This window comes from Podarcis gaigeae (genome assembly GCF_964106915.1).
Source record: "Podarcis gaigeae genome assembly, chromosome: 2".
Lineage (NCBI taxonomy): Eukaryota > Metazoa > Chordata > Lepidosauria > Squamata > Lacertidae > Podarcis > Podarcis gaigeae.
This window is the reverse complement of record NC_139679.1, coordinates 7,826,615-7,849,500: the sequence shown is the minus strand read 5'-3', so window position 1 is coordinate 7,849,500 and position 22,886 is coordinate 7,826,615. Positions and strand designations below refer to the sequence as shown.

At 44.2% G+C, this 22,886-nt stretch overlaps 2 protein-coding genes across 3 annotated transcripts in view; both read right to left on the bottom strand.

Moving 5' to 3' along the window:
- Positions 1-545: 545 nt before the first annotated feature.
- Positions 546-8,996, bottom strand: SMAGP (small cell adhesion glycoprotein). Of its 2 annotated transcripts, none has more exons than XM_083729533.1 (5): positions 8,939-8,996; positions 6,543-6,734; positions 3,424-3,501; positions 1,511-1,591; positions 546-838 (listed from the first exon to the last, which is right to left on the bottom strand). In XM_083729533.1, the coding sequence occupies exons 1-5, from the start codon at positions 8,979-8,981 to the stop codon at positions 663-665; spliced, it is 570 nt and encodes a 189-aa protein (XP_083585659.1). In that variant the 5' UTR covers positions 8,982-8,996; the 3' UTR covers positions 546-662. The 2 variants fall into 2 exon arrangements, with proteins under 2 accessions (XP_083585659.1, XP_083585658.1); XM_083729532.1 differs by lacking the exon at positions 8,939-8,996 and adding an exon at positions 8,660-8,747.
- A 9,417-nt stretch (positions 8,997-18,413) lies between these two features.
- Positions 18,414-22,886, bottom strand: part of BIN2 (bridging integrator 2) — a 41,822-nt gene continuing 37,349 nt past the window's right edge. The window contains exon 13 of the mRNA XM_083729421.1: positions 18,414-19,296. Coding sequence (XP_083585547.1) covers positions 19,186-19,296 — 111 coding nt within the window. The 3' untranslated portion in view covers positions 18,414-19,185. The remainder of the gene's footprint in view (positions 19,297-22,886) is intronic.

The following is a 22,886-nucleotide window of genomic DNA, read 5'->3' as shown; positions in this document are numbered from 1 at the left end:
TGTAAAGCATGAGTCTGAGAGAGAAGCTGTTTGAAACTGCATGAATTGTACAATCATGAGAGACGCACAGTTGAGTAGACACATACTGGCTTTGTCATACACTGGAGATTTTCACATGACTCTAAAACTCTTGAAGCCTCAGTCACATGCATGAGTATTTATTACTGCAGAGAAGCAAGGTTAAATGTACATATGCTTTACGCTATGACCTCTGCAGGTTTATAGGTGCTGGAAAAGCAAAAAAGTAGTAGTATAATTTTTTTGCCAATCCATTTTCCTGCACCTGTCACAGTCATTGGAGTGTATCAGGCTTAGATACTGCTATGGTAGTAAGAGGGAAAGAAGTGTTCAGTACTCCCAATGACGTATTTGCCTACTCTAACCCCAAATAAACACAGAGGGTTCATAGAGGGTCTGTGTGTTGCAACTTGACTTTGATCATCCCAGAGATCACAGCTCTTAGACCTGTAAAGGGGCAACCTCTATGGTGTCACGATACACAACTCCTTCCGGTGCCTAGTCGAGCTTAGGAACACAGTGTGATATAAAATAAATAATACAGCTTTTAATTCCTTGACAAAAATGGGTGTCAAACGTAATAAACAGTTTACAACGTAATAAACAGTTTACTTAAGATCTCATTGTCCAAAGCATGCTGGCAGCTATATAAAATATTCTTCCTTCTCGCCTTTACACGGGAGATCCTCCATTTGGACCGACCCCTCTGGATCTGGTGGAGCTTGTTCATAGGTGCGGTAGGTGCCTTTGTTCTTGTACAGGTAAACAACGATCAGCACAACGACCGAAAGGAGAGTGACGAAAACCACAGCGATGACGGCTTTAAACAAAAATTGAGAAAAGGGGAACTTTAGCACAAACAGGTCTGGAGCAGACTCACCAGTGCTTTGAGTTTGGAGGCCTTTAAGCAGAGGCTTGACAACCATATGTCAGGAGTGCTCTGATGGTGTTTCCTGCTTGGCAGGGGGTTGGACTCGATGGCCCTTGTGGTCTATTCCAACTCTTATGATTCTATGATTCTATGAGTTTAGGAACAGGCTGCTGACATGTATCTGCCTCTTAACGTGTCACACAACCTTCACCCCTCCCATTTTGCAGAAATAGGCAAATATATGCAAAGTGGCTTGATATGAGTAGCTTGAGTTTGGCCAAACTGCGGGAGGCAGTGGAAGACAGGAGTGCCTGGCGTGCTCTGGTCCATGGGGTCACAAAGAGTCGGACACGACTAAACGACAACAGCTTGATAGGCATCATATATACAGGTTGCAGAAGCCTGCTATTTTGGGCACGGAATGTGTGTGATGGCAGTCCAGATATTTTTTTTTAATGAGTACCGTTACATCCCAGATCTAGAAGGATGCTAGAGGGCTCTGCTGTAGAGGATTTATGTGTGCATTTATGTGTTATGCCGCCTGCAGTCTGCACTGCTGGCTTCCCATGGCTGCACAGTGGCTGGGCTGAAGCACATTTGCAGAGATACAGGCAACAATACCTCCTATGACAGCCACGTTGGCATCCTCTTGCAAAGTCGGTGTATTCATCTTCTTCATAAATGGGCTGGTCAGTAGCTTTTCTTTATGCATAAGAGAAAGAGATGGATGTCAGAGGCATCTGAATACGGTGAAGTAGAGAGAACTAAGATACCTGGGACCAGGGGGACTCAAGGTTCAAAACCTTGCTCAGTCATAGAACCCACTGGGGGATCTTGAACTAATCACTTGTAGCCCCAGCAACCTCACAAGATTGTTGTGGAAATAATAAAGTGGGAGCTGGGCACCCGTGTCACCCTGAGGTGCCTGGAGGAATGATGAGATTAAAAAGGTAAAGGGACCCCTGACCATTAGGTCCAGTCGCGACCGACTCTGGGGTTGCGGCGCTCATCTCGCTTTATTGGCCGAGGGAGCCGGCGAACAGCTTCCGGGTCATGTGGCCAGCATGACCAAGCCGCTTCTGGCAAACCAGAGCAGCGCACGGAACGCCATTTACCTTCCCGCCAGAGTGGTACCTATTTATCTACTTGCACTTTGACGTGCTTTCAAACTGCTAGGTTGGCAGGAGCAGGGACCGAGCAACGGGAGCTCATCCCGTCACGGGGATTCAAACCGCCAACCTTCTGATCAGCAAGTCCTAGGCTCTATGGTTTAACCCACAGTGCCACCCGCGTCCCTAAGATGAGATTAAAATGTCATAAATAAACTGTTTTCCATAAAACGGCACTCACCCTTTGCACGATGGGCAGGATCCAACGAAGCGAAGCAGTTATATTAACGCAAGGATTTGTGGCTAACAGAACTCCCCATCCCTCTCCTCTTCCCATGCCCTCCCGAAATCTGCTCCAGAGGTTTGGGGGAACCCCCAGAAGACCTTAAGGGGGCATCCAGTGAGAGAAGGAGGAAGGGCTCTTTGGTTGCACAGCCAAACGGCCTTGCATTAATAGCACTACTTTAGCGGATGTTGTCCAATGTATTCCCTGGCACACTATTATATTTTTTTTAAAGTGTGCCATACAAGATCAAGCTGTGGTTCAGTGACTTAAAATCGGTTCAGTAGGTTTGTAGCAACTGCAGCAAAATAAACGTAATAATAGCCACAAAACCTTTAAGCTTCCACTTTCATTAGAATGATTGTGGCCAAGTAGTCTTGATGAAATAACGGGCGTTTGAGGCCAAAATGCTGGTGGAGTAAAAAAAAAAAGCTGTTGAAGCCAAAGGGAAACTTGCTCAATTAAAGACTTCAACATTTGGCTCAGGTTATAAAGGGCAGAAGCAGGTCTAGCAGTACTGTTTCATACTGTTTTCAAGGCTTAGGTAATCAGGCTCTCTCAGTGAATATCTCATTATGTACATCGGCAGAGTTGCCAACGGGAACAAATGTTCTGCCAGCAACTCATTTCTAAAGATTTCCAAACCTTGCCAGTATTCAGTCGCTATCTTTTGGGGGCCAATTTCTTTAAAAGAATGCATGACATCAAGGGAATATTATATCCTTAAGGGTCTTAAGGCCAGCCCAGGTTTCTTAATGCCCGGGAGAGAGACATGTTTTTCCTACACTTCCTCAAAACCTAACCACCTACCCAGAATATCCTCTTCTCCCTTTCCCCCCTTGTGTCTTAAATATCCTTCAGCGTTGTATTACCTGACTGCAGATCAGCAGCAATCATTGATACCTGCCCTGCCCTATCTGAATTATTCAAGGCAGGTAACAGCAACATATGCACTAGCAATCTACAGATTTATCTGGTTAGCTGAAATTGGTATGTGAAATTCTGGCTCTATTCTAGAAAACCCTGTTGGCCTCTCAATCTCTTGTGCCCCTCTCACCTGGATCTATCTTTTTAAATTTATTTTTGAAAAGGAAAATAAATAAATAAACAAACAGAACACTCTTACCCTTGAGCACACTCACCTATGGGTAATGGTGGTGTTGGAATAGCTGCCATGGCATCCCCTTTCCCCCTGCTTAAAACTTCAGAATCTTTCAGAGCTGGGTGGGGAAAATAAAAATTCTGTAATAGCGCTGTTAACAGAAATCGACAGGTCCCCTCCTCGTATGGGTGTGAAATGAGCAAGTTTTTAAAAAGATCTCTTTTTTTTTCATGTCTTATATTTCATTTACTTATTTTCCTGACCTCCTCGCACCTCCCTTTTTTGTATTCCAGTTCACATGGTTAATTCAGCAAATCCTTACCCTCTTTGTTTTTATCTTAATTTTATATCTTAACATATTGAGCTTCATGTTGTCATCTAATTATCAGTCCATTTTTACATATTCTTTTAACTTTGTTGCTAAAGCCGTCTCATTTCAATCCTACATCATTTTAACATTCATTAATTTTACAATGTTTCTGCAAATAGTCTTTAAATTTCTTCCAATCTTCTTCCACCAACTCTTCTCCCTGGTCTCAGATTCTGCCAGTCATTTCCGCCATCTTACTCCTCAGAGGGATAATTTAAATGTCATCACACAACTCTGTGAGACGTAACTTTAAGTAAATATTTATGTATTTAAAACACTTCTATCCCACTGGTTTTAATCAACAGTTTCTAGTCATTTTGTGAAAATTAAGGCTGGGCAAAGGCAGCAGGATTGTCATTTTGTAAAGTGAGGCAGCGGGAAGGAAGGGGGCAGGGGAAGGAGAGAGGTGCAGGGTGCTTTTAGACGGGGGCTTAATATTGCAAAGGGGTTATTGGCAACAGTATTTTTTAAAAAAATAAAAATTAATTGGATTTCCCCCTGTGTAATATTTTTTTTAAGGTCTTATATATATATATAATGAATGTTCATAAATGTACCAAGCAAACACGTACATAAATATGTAGACCACATGTCTGAAGCAGCACAGGAAGACAGTCCTGAAACCATTTTGGCTCCCAAGCTGACCAAATATTTCTCTGCAAGGAGGGAGGGGGTGAGGGAACCTTCCCATTGTCTCAGGAATTAAGGGATTACCATCTCAAAGGAATAGCCAGACTATCAGGGCAATCAGATGGGGCAATCAGGTAACTTGCCAGACAGGAGATGAACAATGCACTCAGATCTCTGTTGTAGACCGCCTTTTCTGTGATGTAGGTATGATGTTTCTGGGGGTGGTCTTGGACTCCAGGACGGACAATTTAAAATGTCTATATAAGGGCAGGCGCACCTTTGTTTTGGGTCCTGCTTCTCTATCCTGCGTGTGAGGGGAGCACCCTGTTGCAACAGCTTTAATAAAGATCAGGATTACTAGCTGCTTTGCTTCTCAATATTCTCCGGTTGGCCTCTGTTATTTTCTCCTACCGTTGGAGAACCTACAAAGGACTCTGTAAGGGCTCTTGTGTACCCCATAAGGGAATAAGGGCAGATTTTGTTTACAACACCTGAAAGGGAAAATATAAATTAAATGGGGCGGGTGGGAAGATGGGCTGGCATTTTGAAGACCACATTGTCAGGCCACTGCAAAAACAAAAGAAAAAACTTTGCATGCATGAGAAGAACCGACGCCACAATAAACACCCATGCAGAGCTTAGACAAAATTTTATAGACCCACTCCTATGTCAATTTAGCTTCCTACCCAAAGAAAACCAGGTTTTACACTTGCTGAATAATGTCACTAGAGCTATACCTTCCTTGGTGGCCAAATTTCTTTTTTTAGCTTTTAAGCGTCGCAAGACTATAATTGACTGTATTGATATGGATGGGGCTATCTGTTTAGCCCATTTTAGTGTAGGCTAAGTTCTAAAATCTTCCTGGATGTTTTAACTGTGTATTGACAAATGTATTTTTTCTGACTGACGGTCAAATAAAAGGTTGATGATGATGATAAACACCCATCTAGTAGTATCTGTAGACATGTCATGATGGATAGTCTAGTCTAGATGTTATCTCTGAACGAGGAAGCAAAGTTGTTGCCAGAGAGTGGGGAAGAGAGAGGCAGAGGAGCAAACCTTGAGCAGGGCATGACCCATATAATCCAAGTATTGTCATGTGGTTTAAACATCACTTAATCATGGAAAAGCTCATTTATCAAACGAAGGAAGTAGAGCGGCAGGCTAAGCCAGAAACATGTATCATTTCCTAGATTACACAGATCACCCGACATCACAGATTCAAGTTACACTTGACAAATATAAAACACGATTAACCTGTAGTCCTTTTAAGACAACCTTCAGCTCTTGATTGCGCTGTTATTATTTGTGTCCTAAAACAACTAAGTGGCACTTTGAAAATTAATGCATTTATTACGACATAAGCTCTCTCATAGTCTACAGTCCACTTCATTAGATACATGAATTGCAGCATAAAAATACTGTAATTAAGAAGTTAGTCTTTAAGGTGCTTTATTGTTTCTGCTGCAATAAACTTAATAAACTAGCCCCCTGAAATCAGTGCCCCATAAGCTTGCTTAGATACTGGTTTTTTATTGTAGTCATTTTTATACAGTACAGTATTATAAAATGTGAAAGGGTGAGGACAAGGGGGCAATATGAAAGAGAAGGGAATGGACCAGAAAAGTCAGAGAGAGGCATTCTTTTTCAAAGCATGTATTTTAATCAGCTTTAATAAAATAAAACACTATTTAACACTTTTCTAATTCTGCACAAATCTGTTAATCTTTCCCCTCCTTTCTTTCACTGTTGTATAACTCGTACACTTTGCCACTGCTGCATATTCATATGTACATTGTTAATTCCTGTTTTGTTATGGTTGGGATTTGTGCCTTTTCTCAATATTCTGCACAGCATAACCTACCAGCTAAAATCTCATATGAAACTAATTCCCTTGGCTGTACTGGGACTTCTTTCAGTATACATTAGTAAAAGTATAGTCAAATACAAATCTAATTTCACCTGTGCTACTTTTTCTGTTTTTCTCCTTACCCCAAACACAGCCACTATATATGACATTCACTTCCCTCCTTTAGTCTGTATTTCTTTGCTCCACTCATAATTAAAAGTACGGCTGTATTCTTATGCCAATCACATGGGAGCAAACCCCACTGAACTCAACAGGACTTCCTTCTGAGATGTTTCTTAGTAGTACTCACTTTTTATTCTGAAGTGAAACAGGAGGACTGAGGAGTTCTTGGTGGAAACACGATCCAAAACATGGCAGTGAGTGGGTGTCAGGCTAAAAGCAGAGGCAAGAGGAGGAAGTCGACGAGAGACCGCGCGACGCAGCTGAATCAGAAAGGAATATTTGCATGAGTGTTGAAATCCCAAAGATGAATGGTGGGAATCTTGTAAGAAGGGAAGGGAGGAAGTATCAATGCCTGAAATTAAAACTGAAGCTAGCTATGATGCAATATTGCATGGCAACAAAGGTGCGCTGGGAAATACAGATGTACAAGTGAGACCTGCAACAAAGTGTTGCAGTGTGAAGAGTTCCTGTTCACTGATTAGTCCATCAGTCATGTCTTCCTATAGGATACTCTGGGCTGTTTGTGGCTCCCTCCTGCCACATACACTTTAGGGGTTATTCTTTTTTTTAAAAAAAAAAATAGATTATGTTTTTCAGTTATATACATTTCAATAGTGTTATCATCATTCTAACAATTCAAAACTCGACTTCCTTCCTCCTCTTTCTGCGGTTCCTTAAGTTTATTTTTATCATTTCCTGCATATTCTAAGTTAACTTATTCTTTTATTCATCTACTTTAAATATATATTATGAAACTGCAAGTTATTACAATAATCCTACCAATGTCCTTATCTGTTTACGTTTTGTTCGCAAATATTCAACAAACCATTTCCATTCTTTTATAAAAGATTTGTTATCTTGAGTTCTTATTTTTCTGGTAAGTTTTGCCATTTCTTCATAATCCATAAGTTTTTGCATCCATTCTTCTTTTGTCAGGACTTCTTCTTCTTTCCATTTTTGGGCAAATAACATTCTTGCTGCTTTAGGGGTTTGCAAACCTTGCTGCAAACCTTGGTGTTCTCCTAAGCGCACCACTAGCGCATGGTAACCATTCTGGCTACATAAGCAATGGGACTTATGCCTGACCGCTGGTAATAAAAGGGAACGATTTGCTCATTCACTCATTCCATAACATTTATGAAATGATTGTAAGAAACCTGAAAGTGGTTTGCAAAACAATAATTTTGCAACATTACACTTTGAAGGCAGAGAAGGCTTCAAAAGGGATGGAGGTGGGTAGATGGGGAGTAAGAACTGGTACCTCAAGTCTCGTCAGGGAAGGAGGCCCAGGCCACCACCACAGCCTTGGGGGAAACGGGTGTGAGCAAAGGAGAGGAATAACCTTCTTCTTCTTCGTCAAGTAAGATTGTCTTCCATAAAACATGGTTTTAACAATGAGTCTGTAAGTGACTGTGGAGGCCAATTCTGGATCCACACGTCCTTCCACAGTGGGGACATTGGTTCCCGGGCGGGAGTTGATCCCGGTGTGGAGTTGCCAAGCGTGCCTTACTCTTAGCATGTTTCTCCCTTGCGCCCTGGGTTCGAGTGTCTTCAAAGCCCATGACACCTTTGGTAAAGGCTGTTCTCCAACTGGAGCGCTCGCAGGCCAGTATTTCCCAGTTGTTGGTGTTTATACTACTTTTTAAAGATTTGCCTTGAGACAGTCTTTTAACTGTTTTTGTTGACCATCAGCATTACGCTTTCCATTTTTAAGTTTGGAATAGAGTAGTTGCTTTGGAAGGCAATAATCATGCATTTGCACAGCACAACCAGTCCAATGAAGTTGATGTTGAAGAATCATTGCTTCAACACTGGTAGTTATGGCAAAAAAACCCCAAACCAAAACCACATTACACATAAACATGAAACAACAGCCCTTTGGGTGGTGGTTAGGGGAGCCATTGGGACTGAAGAAAAGGGTGGCAAGGGGAGGAGATGCTTAAATGACCAGTCTCTCTCCCCTCTCGCAATAGCTTTTCTCCCCACACATTTGCTGCAGCAAGCGCGACCCACAAAAATAACCTGTGCCGGCAGTAGCTTATAAATTACTGCAATGAAATTTCTACAGGAGCTTTCTTAATGTTACGAAACTTGCTTCTCTGTTCATAAAACTTTCCCACAGGGGCTTTCTATTCTAGAAAACTTGCTTCTCCGATAAATAATACATTGGCCAGAGCAGAGGGAGATAGTTTTGATCCCGGAAAAAGAACTACGGAAGGAAAGGAAGCCGTGTGTACACATTACCGGCGTAAAACACGGCTAGGTCATTCATTTTCTCAATTTGGATCAAAGCTGCAGGGTGTTTGGGGGCGGGCATTACTCATCAAAATGCAGAATTTCACAGGAAACAACAGGATCGATGAAGTGGTGCGAGCAGAGTAAACAGGAATGTGTACAGCGCTGTAAAAGTTACTGCTATTTGGATTAGGATGCATCCATTCCAGAGGCAGTAAGAGGAAGGAAGGGGGAGGCAGCAAATGGGAATAGGATGGGCAGAAGGAGGGCAGTAAAGGGACCCCTGACCATTAGGCCCAGTGGTGTCCGACTCTGGGGTTGCGGTGCTCATCTTGCTTTATTGGCCGAGGGAGCTGGCGTACAACTTCTGCGTCATGTGGCCAGTATGACTAAGCCGCTTCTGGCAAACCAGAGCAGTGCACAGAAACGCCGTTTACCTTCCCGCTGGAGCGGTACCTATTTATCTACTTGCACTTTGACGTGCTTTCGAACTGCTAGGTTGGCAGGAGCAGGGACTAAGCAACGGGAGCTCACCCTGTTGCGGGGATTCGAACCCCTGACTTTCTAATCGGCAAGTCCTAGGCTCTGTGGTTTAACCCACAGTGCCACCCGCCTCTCAGAAGGAGGACAGGTGGGCCCCAAAAACGATGCTAGAATCAGGATCTGGAAATCGGAGAGTAGAACTGGGAATGAACAGAAGAGAAAAGCCCAGGGACAGGAAGGAAAAATAGCTAGGCGGGGAATTTGGTTGCTGCTCATGTAGGCCTCTGTGATGTTTGCTAGCTTTGAGGGTGCAGGGGTTCAGTTTGACAGGGCCGGGGAGAGGGGTCATTAGTGAACCAAGTGGGAAGGTGGGGGCAGTGGCTGGGAGCCCCCCTCTCACCTCTTAACCTTGCTGCCTACTCTTTGGGGGAGCTTCAGAGTCCAAAATGGTCACAGCCGGGCACAGCGCAAGGCTTCGGTGGGCATGGCAATGCGTTTCCAGCACACAGCAGGCCACACCTCCCAGTCTAGGCCCAGAGGGGTGATGGGGAGATGGGTTTGTGGAAGTTAGCTGGGTGGGTTGGTTAAATATATCTTGCTCAGGGAATTAGGGTTGCCAAGAGCACCACAGTGTAGCCCGAGGAGCTCCAGAGGAAGAGACCTTAAGAAAACAACAGCTTGGTTATGTGCCAGAACATGGATGGTGTCGCGTTAGACTATATCTTCCTCCTAATGTTTTATCAACGCGGTTGCTTTTTGCAGTTAAGCAACTGCAAAGCTTCGGAAGGGATGCTATGTTTTCATATTGGAAAAGAGAGCAAAGATCATACACACCCTCCCTCCACAACCGTTCATATTTCAGGAGCACATGCCCATTTTAAAAACGGTTGTGCTTTGTTCCTTAGAAAGGACAAAATCACAAGAGGCAATGGGAAGTTTCTGATGAATCCATCAGGGCCTCGTCCGTCAACATGCAGTACAGCATCATTGGCCTTAAGTCACATCTAAGAATTGGGGTTTGACAAAGAAAGCTGAGCATATTAAGATTAAGAGAAAAGAGGACAAGCAATAATTACAAATTGAATTTACTTTTTACTTTTTTGCTTACAAGCTGCTGAACTGTAAAGAACCTGCCATCTCTTTCATTTTGCCCGTTTATGAGGAGCAGGGGGAAAACAGGAAGACATTAAAAAACCAACCCTGACTGCGTATTCAACTAAATCCTACTCAGAGTAGACCTACTGAAACGAATCACTAAAACAACCACCACATATGGCACAGTGAATACAAAGGGAGCTCAAAGGCGCTTTTAGATGGGTGTGTGAAAACATTCTAAGAGCTACAATGCCACCCAGAAGCACTTCTGAGCTGCTTTTTATGTGAATTATAACAAGAAACACCTGTTTAAATATGGTGCTTATTTTTGTTTCAGTACAGGAAGCCACCAATAGAAGTTTGGAGCACCTTCTACGAATCCTGCTCCCTGTCCCAGAACTGATGTTAGTATACAGCATTCCTGGAAACTGGGGAACAATGTCTTGGGTCTCATCATCCCTGAAATTTGTGGTAATGATGACTGTAAAGGGGTCATCTACTCTTGGCACCACCACTGCTGCTGGTGTGATTGTTTCTGTCTTGGAAGTCATAGTGAAATGAACTGTTTATATAATACGTGGTGATGTCAGTTTTTGGAATATGTTGAATCCATAGTTCCACGGACAACCTCTGCAGCATCTCTCCAGCTCGAGAGAAATGGAGTCAACTGTTGTGCAAAGCTGCACATATTTTTCTTGACCAGGTACAACTTTTCTTCATGCTTACCTCTAGCTCTGACTTTAGCCATTATGTTCCTCACATGCCCCCCATATGTATTATTTAATTTACATACTACCTTTCTCCCAATACAAGAACCAAGGCAGCTCACAGCATAAATGAAAACAGATACAGGCAAAACACACACAATCTATATAAATATTAAAGATAAAAAACAAATAAGTAACCCTAGTAAAGCAGCACTGGAAACGTTTAAACCCAGTTAAAAGCACAACAAATTAAAGAATTTAAATGTACAACACTCGCCCTGCCACAACAGTCAGTTGAGGGCTAAGGGCTTGTCTGAACAAAAAATGCTTTTGCCTTCCAGCGAGAAGAAAGCAGAGAGGGAGACAGCCTAGCCTCATGTGGAAAGGAGTTCCACAATCTTGGAGCAGCCACCGAAAAGGCCCTCTCTCCTGGCTTCACCAAAGGTGAGGATGTTACTGTAATTCAAACGGCATGTAAATAAGGCATGTATCACCAGGGCTAGCTCAGAAATCTCTGGAAACAGAAATCCGTAACCTCCTTACAAACTGCTGCTCCAAGCTACTAAAATTTGCTTAACGGTTTGCCCCTTTAGAGGCAAGGTGATAAACTGGCATTATAAGAGTGATATAAGGAGACACCTAGCGGAGCTCCTGGGGGTAATCCCTAGCTCTATTGACCTGAAGCATTCTGTCCATATTAGCAGCAGACCTCAGAGGCAGAGAGTGCTGCTCTCCTTTAAAACCAAAAAGCTCCCTGTACTTATTATGTCCTCAAGAAGCCTTTTAATTAACTATGGAATCTTTGCTACAAGAGTCTTTACCAATACCAAGATCTGCCCCCTTACCAAACTGCCTGCTCAAAAATAAAGCAGACAAGTCTGAGGGTTCGCCAATTGCCACGACTCCAACTCCCCTGGCCGCAGATCTAATTAGCTGGACTGACCCCCCCTGCCTCCACTGACAAAGGCTATACATCTGGAGAATTCTACGGAGCGTGAGTTACTTCTATCCTTCTCCCAATTGCCAAAACTGGAGCGAACGGAGATAACGGACAGACTGGATGAATTGCTACTCTGTCTCCGTAACTCAGAAAATCATGTTCAGGTAAATAAGATGAATTTCTCACTAATTGAAGAGCAGTCTACACAAGCCCAAGTGGAACCCGTTTTAACGACCTTTGATCGGCAACCTGGCTGTACACGGCCTCGGGATGTCAAGCCTGGGCAGGATATAGTGAAAGATTCGACAACCCTCTGGTCAAACTCGGAGGCTGTGGCAAGACTGAATGCTCTTTTGGAGGCAAACCGAAAAGGATGTCTTCCACCTGCCTTACACTGCATGTTTCCTACAGCAACCTCTGATCCAAAAGTCCCACCCCTCTCAATTTTAGAGCATACCTTAAATGCAGAGTCTATGGACCTGTCGCTAAGTGATACCCCCGTGCACCAGAACCCATCCCCGCAGCCACCAAACATTAAGCCTCAATTCATGGCTGCTGCTGCTGCGGTAAGTGGTGTTTGGAAATTGCCGGGTAAGCAAGCTACAATTACTTCCTTCTTCCAGCCTATTGCCCCCCCTCGCCGCACGCATTCCCAGGTGGATTCTGCCGTGTCGGCTCCGCAAGGCCCGGCATGACTCGAAGGGGTGACCAGGAGATCACTTACTTTCTTATCCTGGAATGTAGCTGGCATTAAACCTAAGCTGATGGACCCATCCTTTGTCGCCTACATAAAAGGCAGTCGTATTCTTTTACTGCAAGAGACCTGGGCTTGTGAGGGCTTCTCCTTATCAGGGTATAAGGGCTTCTACCTGAATGCACAACAGAATTCACTATCACCTGGTAGACCACAAGGTGGACTGGCTACCTTAGTTTCTTTGGCCTTAAATCTGCAAGTGGAACAAATCGACATCCAGTCGTCATCCATGCTGGGTGTAAAGCTACAAACAGCGGAGGAAGTGTTCGTGGTGATTAATGTTTATTTGCACCCAACCTACAAGAAAAACCTGGTGGACCAAAGATGGAGGGGAATTCAACTGACTCTTGAAACTCTCCTAGAGAAATATCCTGAAGCCTCCTTCCTAGTTGCAGGAGATTTCAATGGCCGATTGTCTCACTCTGATAAATCATTATTTGCTAAATATAATAAATATCCCCCACTACCCATTTTAACCTCAGACCTTTTACCCAGGAATTTTAAATACAGTGTTGCTACATACGCAGGTTTTAAATGTAGACAAACTTTGATGTCTCTTAATTTTCACCTTTTAAACGGAGCTCTCAGTTCTGATTACCCTGCCGAATTTACTTTCTGGTCAGGCTCCCGAGCCTCTACCATAGATTTTATTTGGACATCAGTAGACCTAATTCCAAAAATTTCTAACTTTAGGGTGGTAACGAGGCTGGAAAGTGACCATTTTCCATTAGAACTCTCTCTGACCCTGGATGGAGAATTGGCTACCTATTCCTGTGTGCCTATTACAAATAACCAGCTTCAGATGAGGCCCACTGCCTTAAAATGGACCGACAATTTGGCTCAACGGATAAATGAACTCCTTCGGTCTGACCAACTGCAAGAGACAAGGGACTCCCTTGTCCAGGCAGTTGAGCCACTGCCAATGTATGACAAATTAGTAGATCTGCTAAAACCTTCGTTAACTAAGGCCTCGGTAATGAATAGTAACCATTTCTCTCATAAAAAGTGGTTTGACGAGGAATGTAGACACTTCAAGAACAACCTATATAATGAATTCTTGGCATATAGGGCATCAAATGACCCCGCACCTAGCAGTCACCTTATGAACCTCAAGAGAAGGTATAAAGCACTATTAAAGGAAAAGAAGCTTGTGGCAGAAAGAAATGATTGGAACAACCTTCTAAAAGCTGCAGAAAATAGAAATCCCTCCTCCTTTTGGCACCAAATTTCTCAATACCTGGGTAGACCGTGGTCAAGGATAGAACCCCAAATTTCAGCTGACACCTGGGAAAGCTTCTTCTCCGATTTATATGCAGCTCACGCTGCCAGCGGAGAAAGGATAGAATTGGCCCCCTTGCCTGAGTGGGATCCTGTTACCTGCTCTGAAGTGGAAACACTTATAGGCCAATTTGAGGCGGGCAAGGCACCCGGAGACGATCTTATCTCCATAGATGTTATTAAAGCCAATAAGGATTGGTGGTGTCAACCCTTAGCAGCTCTTTTTACTTATATAAACAAAACAGCACAATTTCCTCCAAGCTGGAACTCTGCACTGATTGTGTTAATCCACAAGAAAGGGCCAAGCACAGACCCGGCCAATTTTAGACCAATTAGCCTGCTAAATGTTATCGGGAAGATCTATTCAAGATTTCTACTTAACAAATTAACGACCTGGATGGAAAGCAACAACATCCTCGCAGAGGAACAGGCGGGTTTCCGCCCTGGAAGATCAACAACAGACCAAATCTTGATCCTAAATCACTTGGCCACCAAGTATGCTGACAATGGCCTAAAAGCCCTCCACGTCGCCTTTATAGACTTTAAGCAGGCTTTTGATCTAATTCCCAGGAACCAGCTATGGGCAAAATTGGCAGCGACATCTATCGACCGCCGCCTTCTCCTGCTGATTATTAATTTGCATACAAATACCTTCCTGAGGATTAGGCTAGATAGCAAGGGGCTAGTCTCCAATCCGGTTGCCACCACTAGGGGAGTAAGACAGGGCTGTTTGCTTGCCCCTGCCCTGTTTAATTTCTATATTAATTCGCTAGTGGTGCATATGGCAAATACTGATTTCCATCCCAAAACTGGCAGGACGAGCCTTGAATGTCCTGCTGTATGCGGACGATGCCGCCCTATTAGCTACGTCCCCCATCGGATTAAGGAGGATGCTTCGAGCTCTTCATGAATATGTGACCCAACATGAGCTCCAACTAAATTATGCCAAGACCAAAATAATGGTCTTTGCCGCTCGACCGAAACCTAATTTATGGTCAATTAATGGTATTCCTTTAGAGCAGGTCAGCTGCTTCAAATACCTGGGTCAGGTTGTTAGATCAAATAGGTCCTTCTTGGCGCACAGAGAATACATAGCCTCGAACGCATTGAAAGCAGCCTTGGTGATTAGAACCCTGTACTCTAAGAAACAGGCACAAACTGTCAAAGTTGCCTTGCGACTCTTTAAAATGAAAGTCCTCCCTCTTCTACTGGTGGGCATTGCCTTGGGCTCACGTAGGGACTTTGAAAAATTGGAATCTATTCAAACCCAATTCCTCAGGGCCATACTCAGGATCCCCCCCTCCGTGGCAGGTGCGATCATGAGATTGGAAACCGGTTGCCAAGCCTTTAGGTATGTGGCCCTGAAAGCGAAGTTATGGCTTTGGCTTAAGCTTTGCTTCAGACCGGTGGGTTTGGCCCCCTTGATTCTGAGGGATAACTTTAAATCTCCATGGGAAGGGGAGATAGTGGAGGAAGTGCAGAAGTGCGGGTTGTCCTCCCTTTATATAGAGTCCATGACGTATAGCCACGCAAAGGCGGTGATCGCCCAAAGATTAAGGGATATTGCGAGACAGGAGGACATAGCCCGTGTGAAACCTGGGCTGTTTCTGGGGGAGCAGTTGTATCGGGCTGCTCCAGCTCGCTACCTGGCGGATATCCACTACGTGGAATACCGCAGACTATTTACCGCGGCTAGGCTGAATGTTCTTGACTCGGCGGTTCTGAAGGGAAGATATGGAGGAGTCCCATATGACCAGAGATTATGCCATTGTGCGTTGGGTGAGGTAGAATCCACAGAGCACATTTTAATGAGCTGTCCCTTCTACAACGATTTAAGACAGTATCTTATAACCCCATACTTACCCCAGCTTAGTCCCCGACAAAGAGGAAAGCAGACAGCATATCTGCTAAATAAGTCTTCTAGGAAAACAACTTTGTCAGTGGCTAAATTCCTTTTCCTGGCACTCAAGCGTCGGAAACGTACAATTGAATGCCTTGATGTGGGTTATCTGTGAGAGGTTTAGTGCTGTGGCCCTACCTTATTCATGTACCCCTATGATGTTTTAGTTCATGATATTTTAGTTCATAATTCTGTATTGTGTTTTATTTCTGTGTTTTATTTCTGACTATCGGTCGAATAAAGGAAATTGATTGATTAATTGATAATATGGTTACAAGTCACTCTGCCAAGCGGTAGCAAGAGATTCTAGATAAAGCCAGAGTTTAAAGTAGAGATTTGGGTCTGCGATGTGACCTAGAAGTAAAGCAACAAGCTGGAGAGAGTTTCAGAGAGCAATGTTTTATGTCTGTTTGCAGCTAGTGGAGAAACAAGAGTATTTTGGGGTGGGAATGGCTCTCCATCATAGGCTCAGGCTGTATATATGTGTAAATAAACCATATATCATAAAGACTCCACCGTCTCCACTGTGCCTCATCCCAAAAGGAAACATGAACCCTCCGTAGGTGTCTGGAACCCCTGGAACCTTGCATTGCTACAAGACTGGGGTGGAGTGTAGGGTTGCCATAAGTCAGGAATTTCCAGGACCTTGCCGGGATTCAGCCATCAAAAACAGTGTCTGGGCGGAAATCGCTTTAATGTCGGGAAATCCAGACGTATGGCAGCCCATGTTGGAAGTGTAGAATTTGGCAACCCTAGTGGCATGCAACAGTATAATAGAAGTGGTTTCCTGCATCTTCTCCCTAAGCAGATACAGTGGTACCTCAGGTTACATACGCTTCAGGTTACATACGCTTCAGATTACAGACTCCGCTAACCCAGAAATAGTACTTCAGGTTAAGAACTTTGCTTCAGGATGAGAACAGAAATCGTGCTCCGGCAGCGCGGCGGCAGCGGGAGGCCCCATTAGCTAAAGTGGTGCTTCAGGTTAAGAACAGTTTCAGGTTAAGAACGGACCTCCGGAACGAATTCAGTACTTAACCTGAGGTACCACTGTACTCAGCTAAGAAGTATATAAGTCTCCCAGCTGAGTATCTGATTGGGAAAGGATTGGCCTGGGGTGGTGAAACTCACTTGCTTTCATCAGCCTCCTGAACACAATGGTCAGCTAGGAAATCTAGACATCTTATAACAAAATATTAGGAGTAAACTGCTGAGTGCATGAATATATCAGGAGAATGACAGCATCTACCCCATCCCAAATAATGGCTTCTGGAAGCCGTGTTTTGAGCTGAGAGGAGCTTAGCTCTCGACGTACCCCTGCTTTCCCTTCTCAAAGTGGCTTTTCAATCAAAAGGAATAAAGGGGATGTCAAGCTTTAATCACACACATTTGCATGTAACCTGTAGTTTGGCCACTGTATTCCGGAAGCTGTAAGGGGAGTGCAGTTTTATTCAGTTGTGCAGATACTCATATCTGAAACCCAAACTCCAATGTAAATATTGTATCATTTCTGCAGCCAGCCCACACAGCATTTGTGCTCTGTGAAAATCGAATCTGTGCTCCTTTGCAGTTTAGAATGGGCTGGTGTAGCATTTTGCCTACAGTACCCAAGGCAAAATGGGCATCCACAAAGCACCTTCCACCACCTCTCCCCCCCCCCCCCCCAGTTTTGCTATCCTCAGTGAAAGAGTTCTCTTGCAGAACCAAGCCATGCAAGGTGTTATTCTTAATGTACTCTCAGCTTCCTCTTTTCATATTCTATATGGTTTATGTTTCTCTTTCATTCTCAAAGTATTAACTGAGGTTAATACAGATTTGTATTAAATCAAGTGACAGATTTGAATTAGGGAGACAGAGGGGTAAAGGGCTGTGCTATATGAGTTATTATTTTTATTTTTAAGAATCCCCTTCACGGCATACCTAGAGAAGCAACTGCAAAGGGGGAAGAAATAACTTGCATTTCAACACCGCCACCACACATCTTTCCAGCTTTTAAAATGTTCTGCTTGCCTATCAGAAACCCTCACAAACCTTTAAGAAACGTCTCTGCCAATGTCTTTTAGACATAGGGCATGGTGCTGAATACAGGGATTGGCTGTGCAATGGAATACATCTGAGCTGATCTAGTGTAGGCATGCCTGGAAATATTGCATAGGCACAGCTACTGCTCCCATCAGAGCTTTTAGGCTCTAACCTAGATAATAGGCATCACACACAAAAAGACAACAGGGCAAGATCTCCATTAACTCCAGCATTAGAAACTGGCTTCCCATCCCGGTTCTTCTTACCTGATAAGACGACATGGGGGCAAAGAATAATTGGCCTTGTTGCTGGCTGAGTATCTCTCCAAGGTCCAGCTAGTGTGGGTACCTCTCTCAGCTCCAGCTCCTTCCCTTAGCTGGCTGGCTGGCTTTCTGGTGACTAGGCTAAGGCGTTTCCCTTCCCATCTCACCTTTCCAGTTTCACTACATTGATAATAAAGGGCAGAGTCATCAGAACGCTCACTCCCCATTAACTCTTTGTGATGCTGATGAGAGGCTGGCAAGCACACAAGACCCACGGCCTTGTCCCTTGTGCTCACAGGCAGATCACACAGGGCGACCAGGTTAATCAAAACATGGTTTATTGAAATATGTTGGCTTTACAAATTAAAAAGAAGGGAGAGGGTCAAAGCAAGCAAATATAATTTATATGGTCCCCTGAGAGTTATCTAGTTTGGGTCAGCATTACATTCCAGTGAGTTACTTCCAGGAAGCTTTGAAACAAGCTGTGAGGCTGATTCGTATGCTACAAAACCCCTGCACAGAAAACGCTTCGGTGAAGGAATTAACATGGAGCCTGTAAACAGAAGGCCATGTGTGAAATCACATACACAGGTATATTTTGTTGAACATATGGGCAAGTGCACAGTTATACACTAAGCAGGTACGGCCAATCGCAACTTCCTACCATGTGTACGCACAAAGCAAATACATGAATGTACACAGACGTTGTGTGTCAATTTATCCAGTGGACATGTCGTTAATCCCTATTCTGTGTCTACTACCAAGCAGAATCAACCCATTTGTTGTGGGCCCATTATAATAATTTATAATAAGCTCGTAATAATGCCAATGCATTATCTGGCAACATTCACATTTCAGCATGTAGCTTTGATGGGGGACTCCTTTGAGAAGACTATATGGGGTAGGAGGCAAAAACTCTCAGTTCCTACCCCTCAAAATGGCCCGCCAGCCATCTACATTTTTATCACATTGACAAGGTGCTACGTGGGTGAAAGAACAATTAACATGGAGTTTTGGCAAATCAGCATTTGGACAGAAGGGCTTTCTCTTCATTGAGTTCTCTCTTCACCCTGTTTCTGCTCCAGATCTGAGTTTATTCCAAAGGGATAGATTTAACGAGATGTTGTGGGAAAATTCCTTTCAATAGCATATTCTGGTTCTCCTTCCAGTCTTTCTCCTTTATACCCATCAGGAATCCCTTTTCCTAGAAAAAAGAAAGAAAAATCCCCCACTCTTAGTCAGGTTAACAATACCTTTCCCATCACTACAGCCCAGAGAGTCTTCTCAGCATAGGCAATGTGCTTAAAAGCCAGTAAGTTTATTAAATGGCTCCTGCATGGAAGACCCCGTGTGCAGATGTGCTCATCATATTGCATGGCTACAAATCATTCAGCACATCACACAATGTAGTTTTCAGAACAGAATTCAAGACTCACCATCACCACCATCTTAATAATGATGATGATGATGATGATTCACAACAGCAAAAAGTAGCATACCTCCCCCCCCCCAGCCTCAGAACTTCACATAAAAACTCCAAATTTGGATTTCAAAATCTAATATTTCTGAATGCCTAGATTTGTTTTTGAAGCACATTACATCTCAACACACACATACACACACACTATATTTACACAAGTTTGTTGTCCTGTTGGTGACCGGTTGTGCAAGCTCCAGGATGAGGGAAGCATTTGAGACAGGCAGGCGGCAGGGCAAGTTCGTGGGGCAGAAGATGAGTGAACTGGCAGCAGGGAAAGCAAGTAGCAGGCAGGCAAGCAAGCAAACTGGGCTTTGGTGGGGGTGGAAGCAGATGAGTGAATTTGCCTTGAAGCAGTGAGTGGACTGATATCCGTATATTTAAAGCTATGGTTTTCCCAGTAGTGATGTATGGAAGTGAGAGCTGGACCATAAAGTAGGCTGATCGCCTAAGAATTGATGCTTTTGAATTATGGTGCTGGAGGAGACTGTTGGGAGTCCCATGGACTGCAAGAAGATCAAACCTATCCATTCTGAAGGAAATCAGCCCTGAGTGCTCACTGGAAGGACAGATCCTGAAGCTGAGGCTCCAAAACTTTGGCCACCTCATGAGAAGAGAAGACTCCCTGGAAAGACCCTGATGTTGGGAAAGATGGAGGGCACAAGGAGAAGGGGACAACAGAGGACGAGATGGTTGGATAGTGTTCTCGAAGCTACCAGCATGAGTTTGACCAAACTGCGGGAGGCAGTGGAAGACAGAAGTGCCTGACGTGCTCTGGTCCATGGGGTCATGAAGAGTCGGACACAACTAAACGATTAAACAACAACAACAAGGGGAAAGAGAGAGCTTTGAGGAGGGGTTGTGGGGTTGGTGAGTGAAGCAAACGGGCATCAACCCCTAGAATGCATAAATTTGCACACAAACACACAGTATCTCAGAAGTTGGTTGGCAAACTTCATTTTTAGCTCTCCCCCCCCAAAAAAAAATAGCTTGTGAAACTCAAAACCACCATATTCTTAAATTTTAAGCATTTAAAAACCACAGTTTTGTATTTTGAACATGCAGCATATAGAAGCAAACTTCCATTTCATCTCCACGGTAAAAAAAACCCCCACAGGGCTGTGTGAAAGCATCTTGCAGATGGAAATGTTTTGCATCAAATGCAAGATTAAGTTCTTGATTGGCTTTGATTTTGGAAAAATGTGAAGTGACAGTTTGAGTTGTCTAGGAGCCTAAATTTCAGATATTTAACACACTTTTGAGAGCAGGTTTACAACTGAAGTGAAAAGGTTGTCATCCCTCCATCCCCGCTACATTTTATGACATCTGAAAAAATTATTCCTGACAGCAGTTAGAACACCAGTAGAGATGTACACAATCAAGAACAAAAGGGAGGGACCACAGCTTTATTTACCGTATTTTTTGCTCTATAAGACTCACTTTTTCCCTCCTAAAAAGTAAGGGGAAATGTGTGTGCGTCTTATGGAGCGAATGCAGGCTGTGCAGCTGTCCCAGAAGCCAGAACAGCAAGAGGGATTGCTGCTTTCACTGTGCAGCGATCCCTCTTGCTGTTCTGGCTTCTGAGATTCAGATTATTATTTTTCTTGTTTTCCTCCTCCAAAAACGAGGTGCGTCTTGTGGTCTGGTGTGTCTTATAGAGCGAAAAATACAGTATTTACAGCTTCAATATAGCTCAGGGATAGAGTACGTGCTTCGCAGGCAGAAAGGTCCAGAGTCAATCCCTGGCATCTTCAGTTAGAAAGGGTCAGGTAGCAGGTGATATGATATTAACTAAATCCAGTGTTGCCCTACTCAGAGTAAACCCATTGAAATCAATAGGCTACCTTAGGTAATTTCAGTGGGTTTGCTCTGAATACAATCCTTTGTCTATGGTTGGCATTTTCTTTATTCTGTTGTGATGGTTTGCGATTTTACCACTGAACTTGATCATACTGTAAGGATACTGTGAGGATAAAGTAAAGGTAAAGGGACCCCTGACCATTAGGTCCAGTTGTTGTCGACTCTGGGGTTGCACGCTCATCTCGCTTTACTGGCCGAGGGAGCCTGTGTACAGCTTCCGGGTCATGTGGCCAGCATGACCAAGCCACTTCTGGCAAACCAGAGCAGCGCACGGAAACGCCGTTTACTGTCCCGTCGGAGCGGTACCTATTTATCTACTTGCACTTTGACGTGCTTTCGAACTGCTAGGTTGGCAGGAGCAGGGACCAAGCAACAGGAGCTCACCCCCACCTGCGTCCCCTTGATCATACTGTTTTAATTTTTGTTTTATATCAACATGTGTTCTTTACCTAGACAATTCATAGTGGCTCAGCATGCACACCACATTAAAAACGACAGCTTGAAACAAACCATGGTTTAATGTGGACAAGCAGTGAGTCGCTCTGGTGCATGAAGCTCAAATGTTCTCATAGCTGGCTCAGGGTTTGTTTCTCTCCAAATATACCATCAGCTCTTTGTCCTTGGCTTACTAATTCATGGTTTATTGGGGGGGGGGGAACAGACCACAAGTCTAGCGTCAGACATCAAGTCAGACTCTTCACCTGCAGTGCAGCAGCAGCAACAGGAGCAGGGAACAAGTGTAGCAGGGACAAATTAACTTTAGATTAAACCATAATTTGCTTTAAACTATAGTTTAATGTGATGTGTGAAGTGGGCCATTAGGAGGCAACCGACAAATACAAATAAATCCTGAGTTCAAATGGACAAATAGTCTGAAAGGTATAAGGCAGCTCTGAATGCAGGGAAGAATCTTTCCATGCCTGAAAGTACTCACCTTGTAGGGTTAAAGGTAAAGGTAAAGGGACCCCTGAGGGACGCAGGTGGCGCTGTGGGTTAAAGCCTCAGCGCCTAGGACTTGCCGATCGAAAGGTCGGCGGTTCGAATCCCTGCGGCGGGGTGCGCTCCCGCTGCTCGGTCCCAGCGCCTGCCAACCTAGCAGTTCGAAAGCACCTCCGGGTGCAAGTAGATAAATAGGGACCGCTTACCAGCGGGAAGGTAAACGGCGTTTCCGTGTGCAGCTCTGGCTCGCCAGAGCAGCGATGTCACGCTGGCCACGTGACCCGGAAGTGTCTCCGGACAGCGCTGGCCCCTGGCCTCTTAAGTCAGATGGGCGCACAACCCCAGAGTCTGTCAAGACTGGCCCGTATGGGCAGGGGTACCTTTACCTTTACCTTTAAAGGGACCCCTGACCATTAGGTCCAGTCGTGACCAACTCTGGGGTTGCGGCACTCATCTCGCTTTATTGGCCGAGGCAGCTGGCATACAGCTTCTGGGTCATGTGGCCAGCATGACTAAGC

Coding starts and splice junctions, on each gene's coding strand:
- SMAGP (XM_083729532.1), bottom strand. CDS start 8,732: ATGCCCGCCCCCAAACACCCTGCAGCTTTGATCCAAATTGAGAAAATG. Junction 3,502..6,542: donor GTTTCACTTCAGAATAAAAA/GTGAGTACTACT, acceptor TTCCCCACCCAG/CTCTGAAAGATTCTGAAGTT. Junction 1,592..3,423: donor AACACCACCATTACCCATAG/GTGAGTGTGCTC, acceptor TTATGCATAAAG/AAAAGCTACTGACCAGCCCA.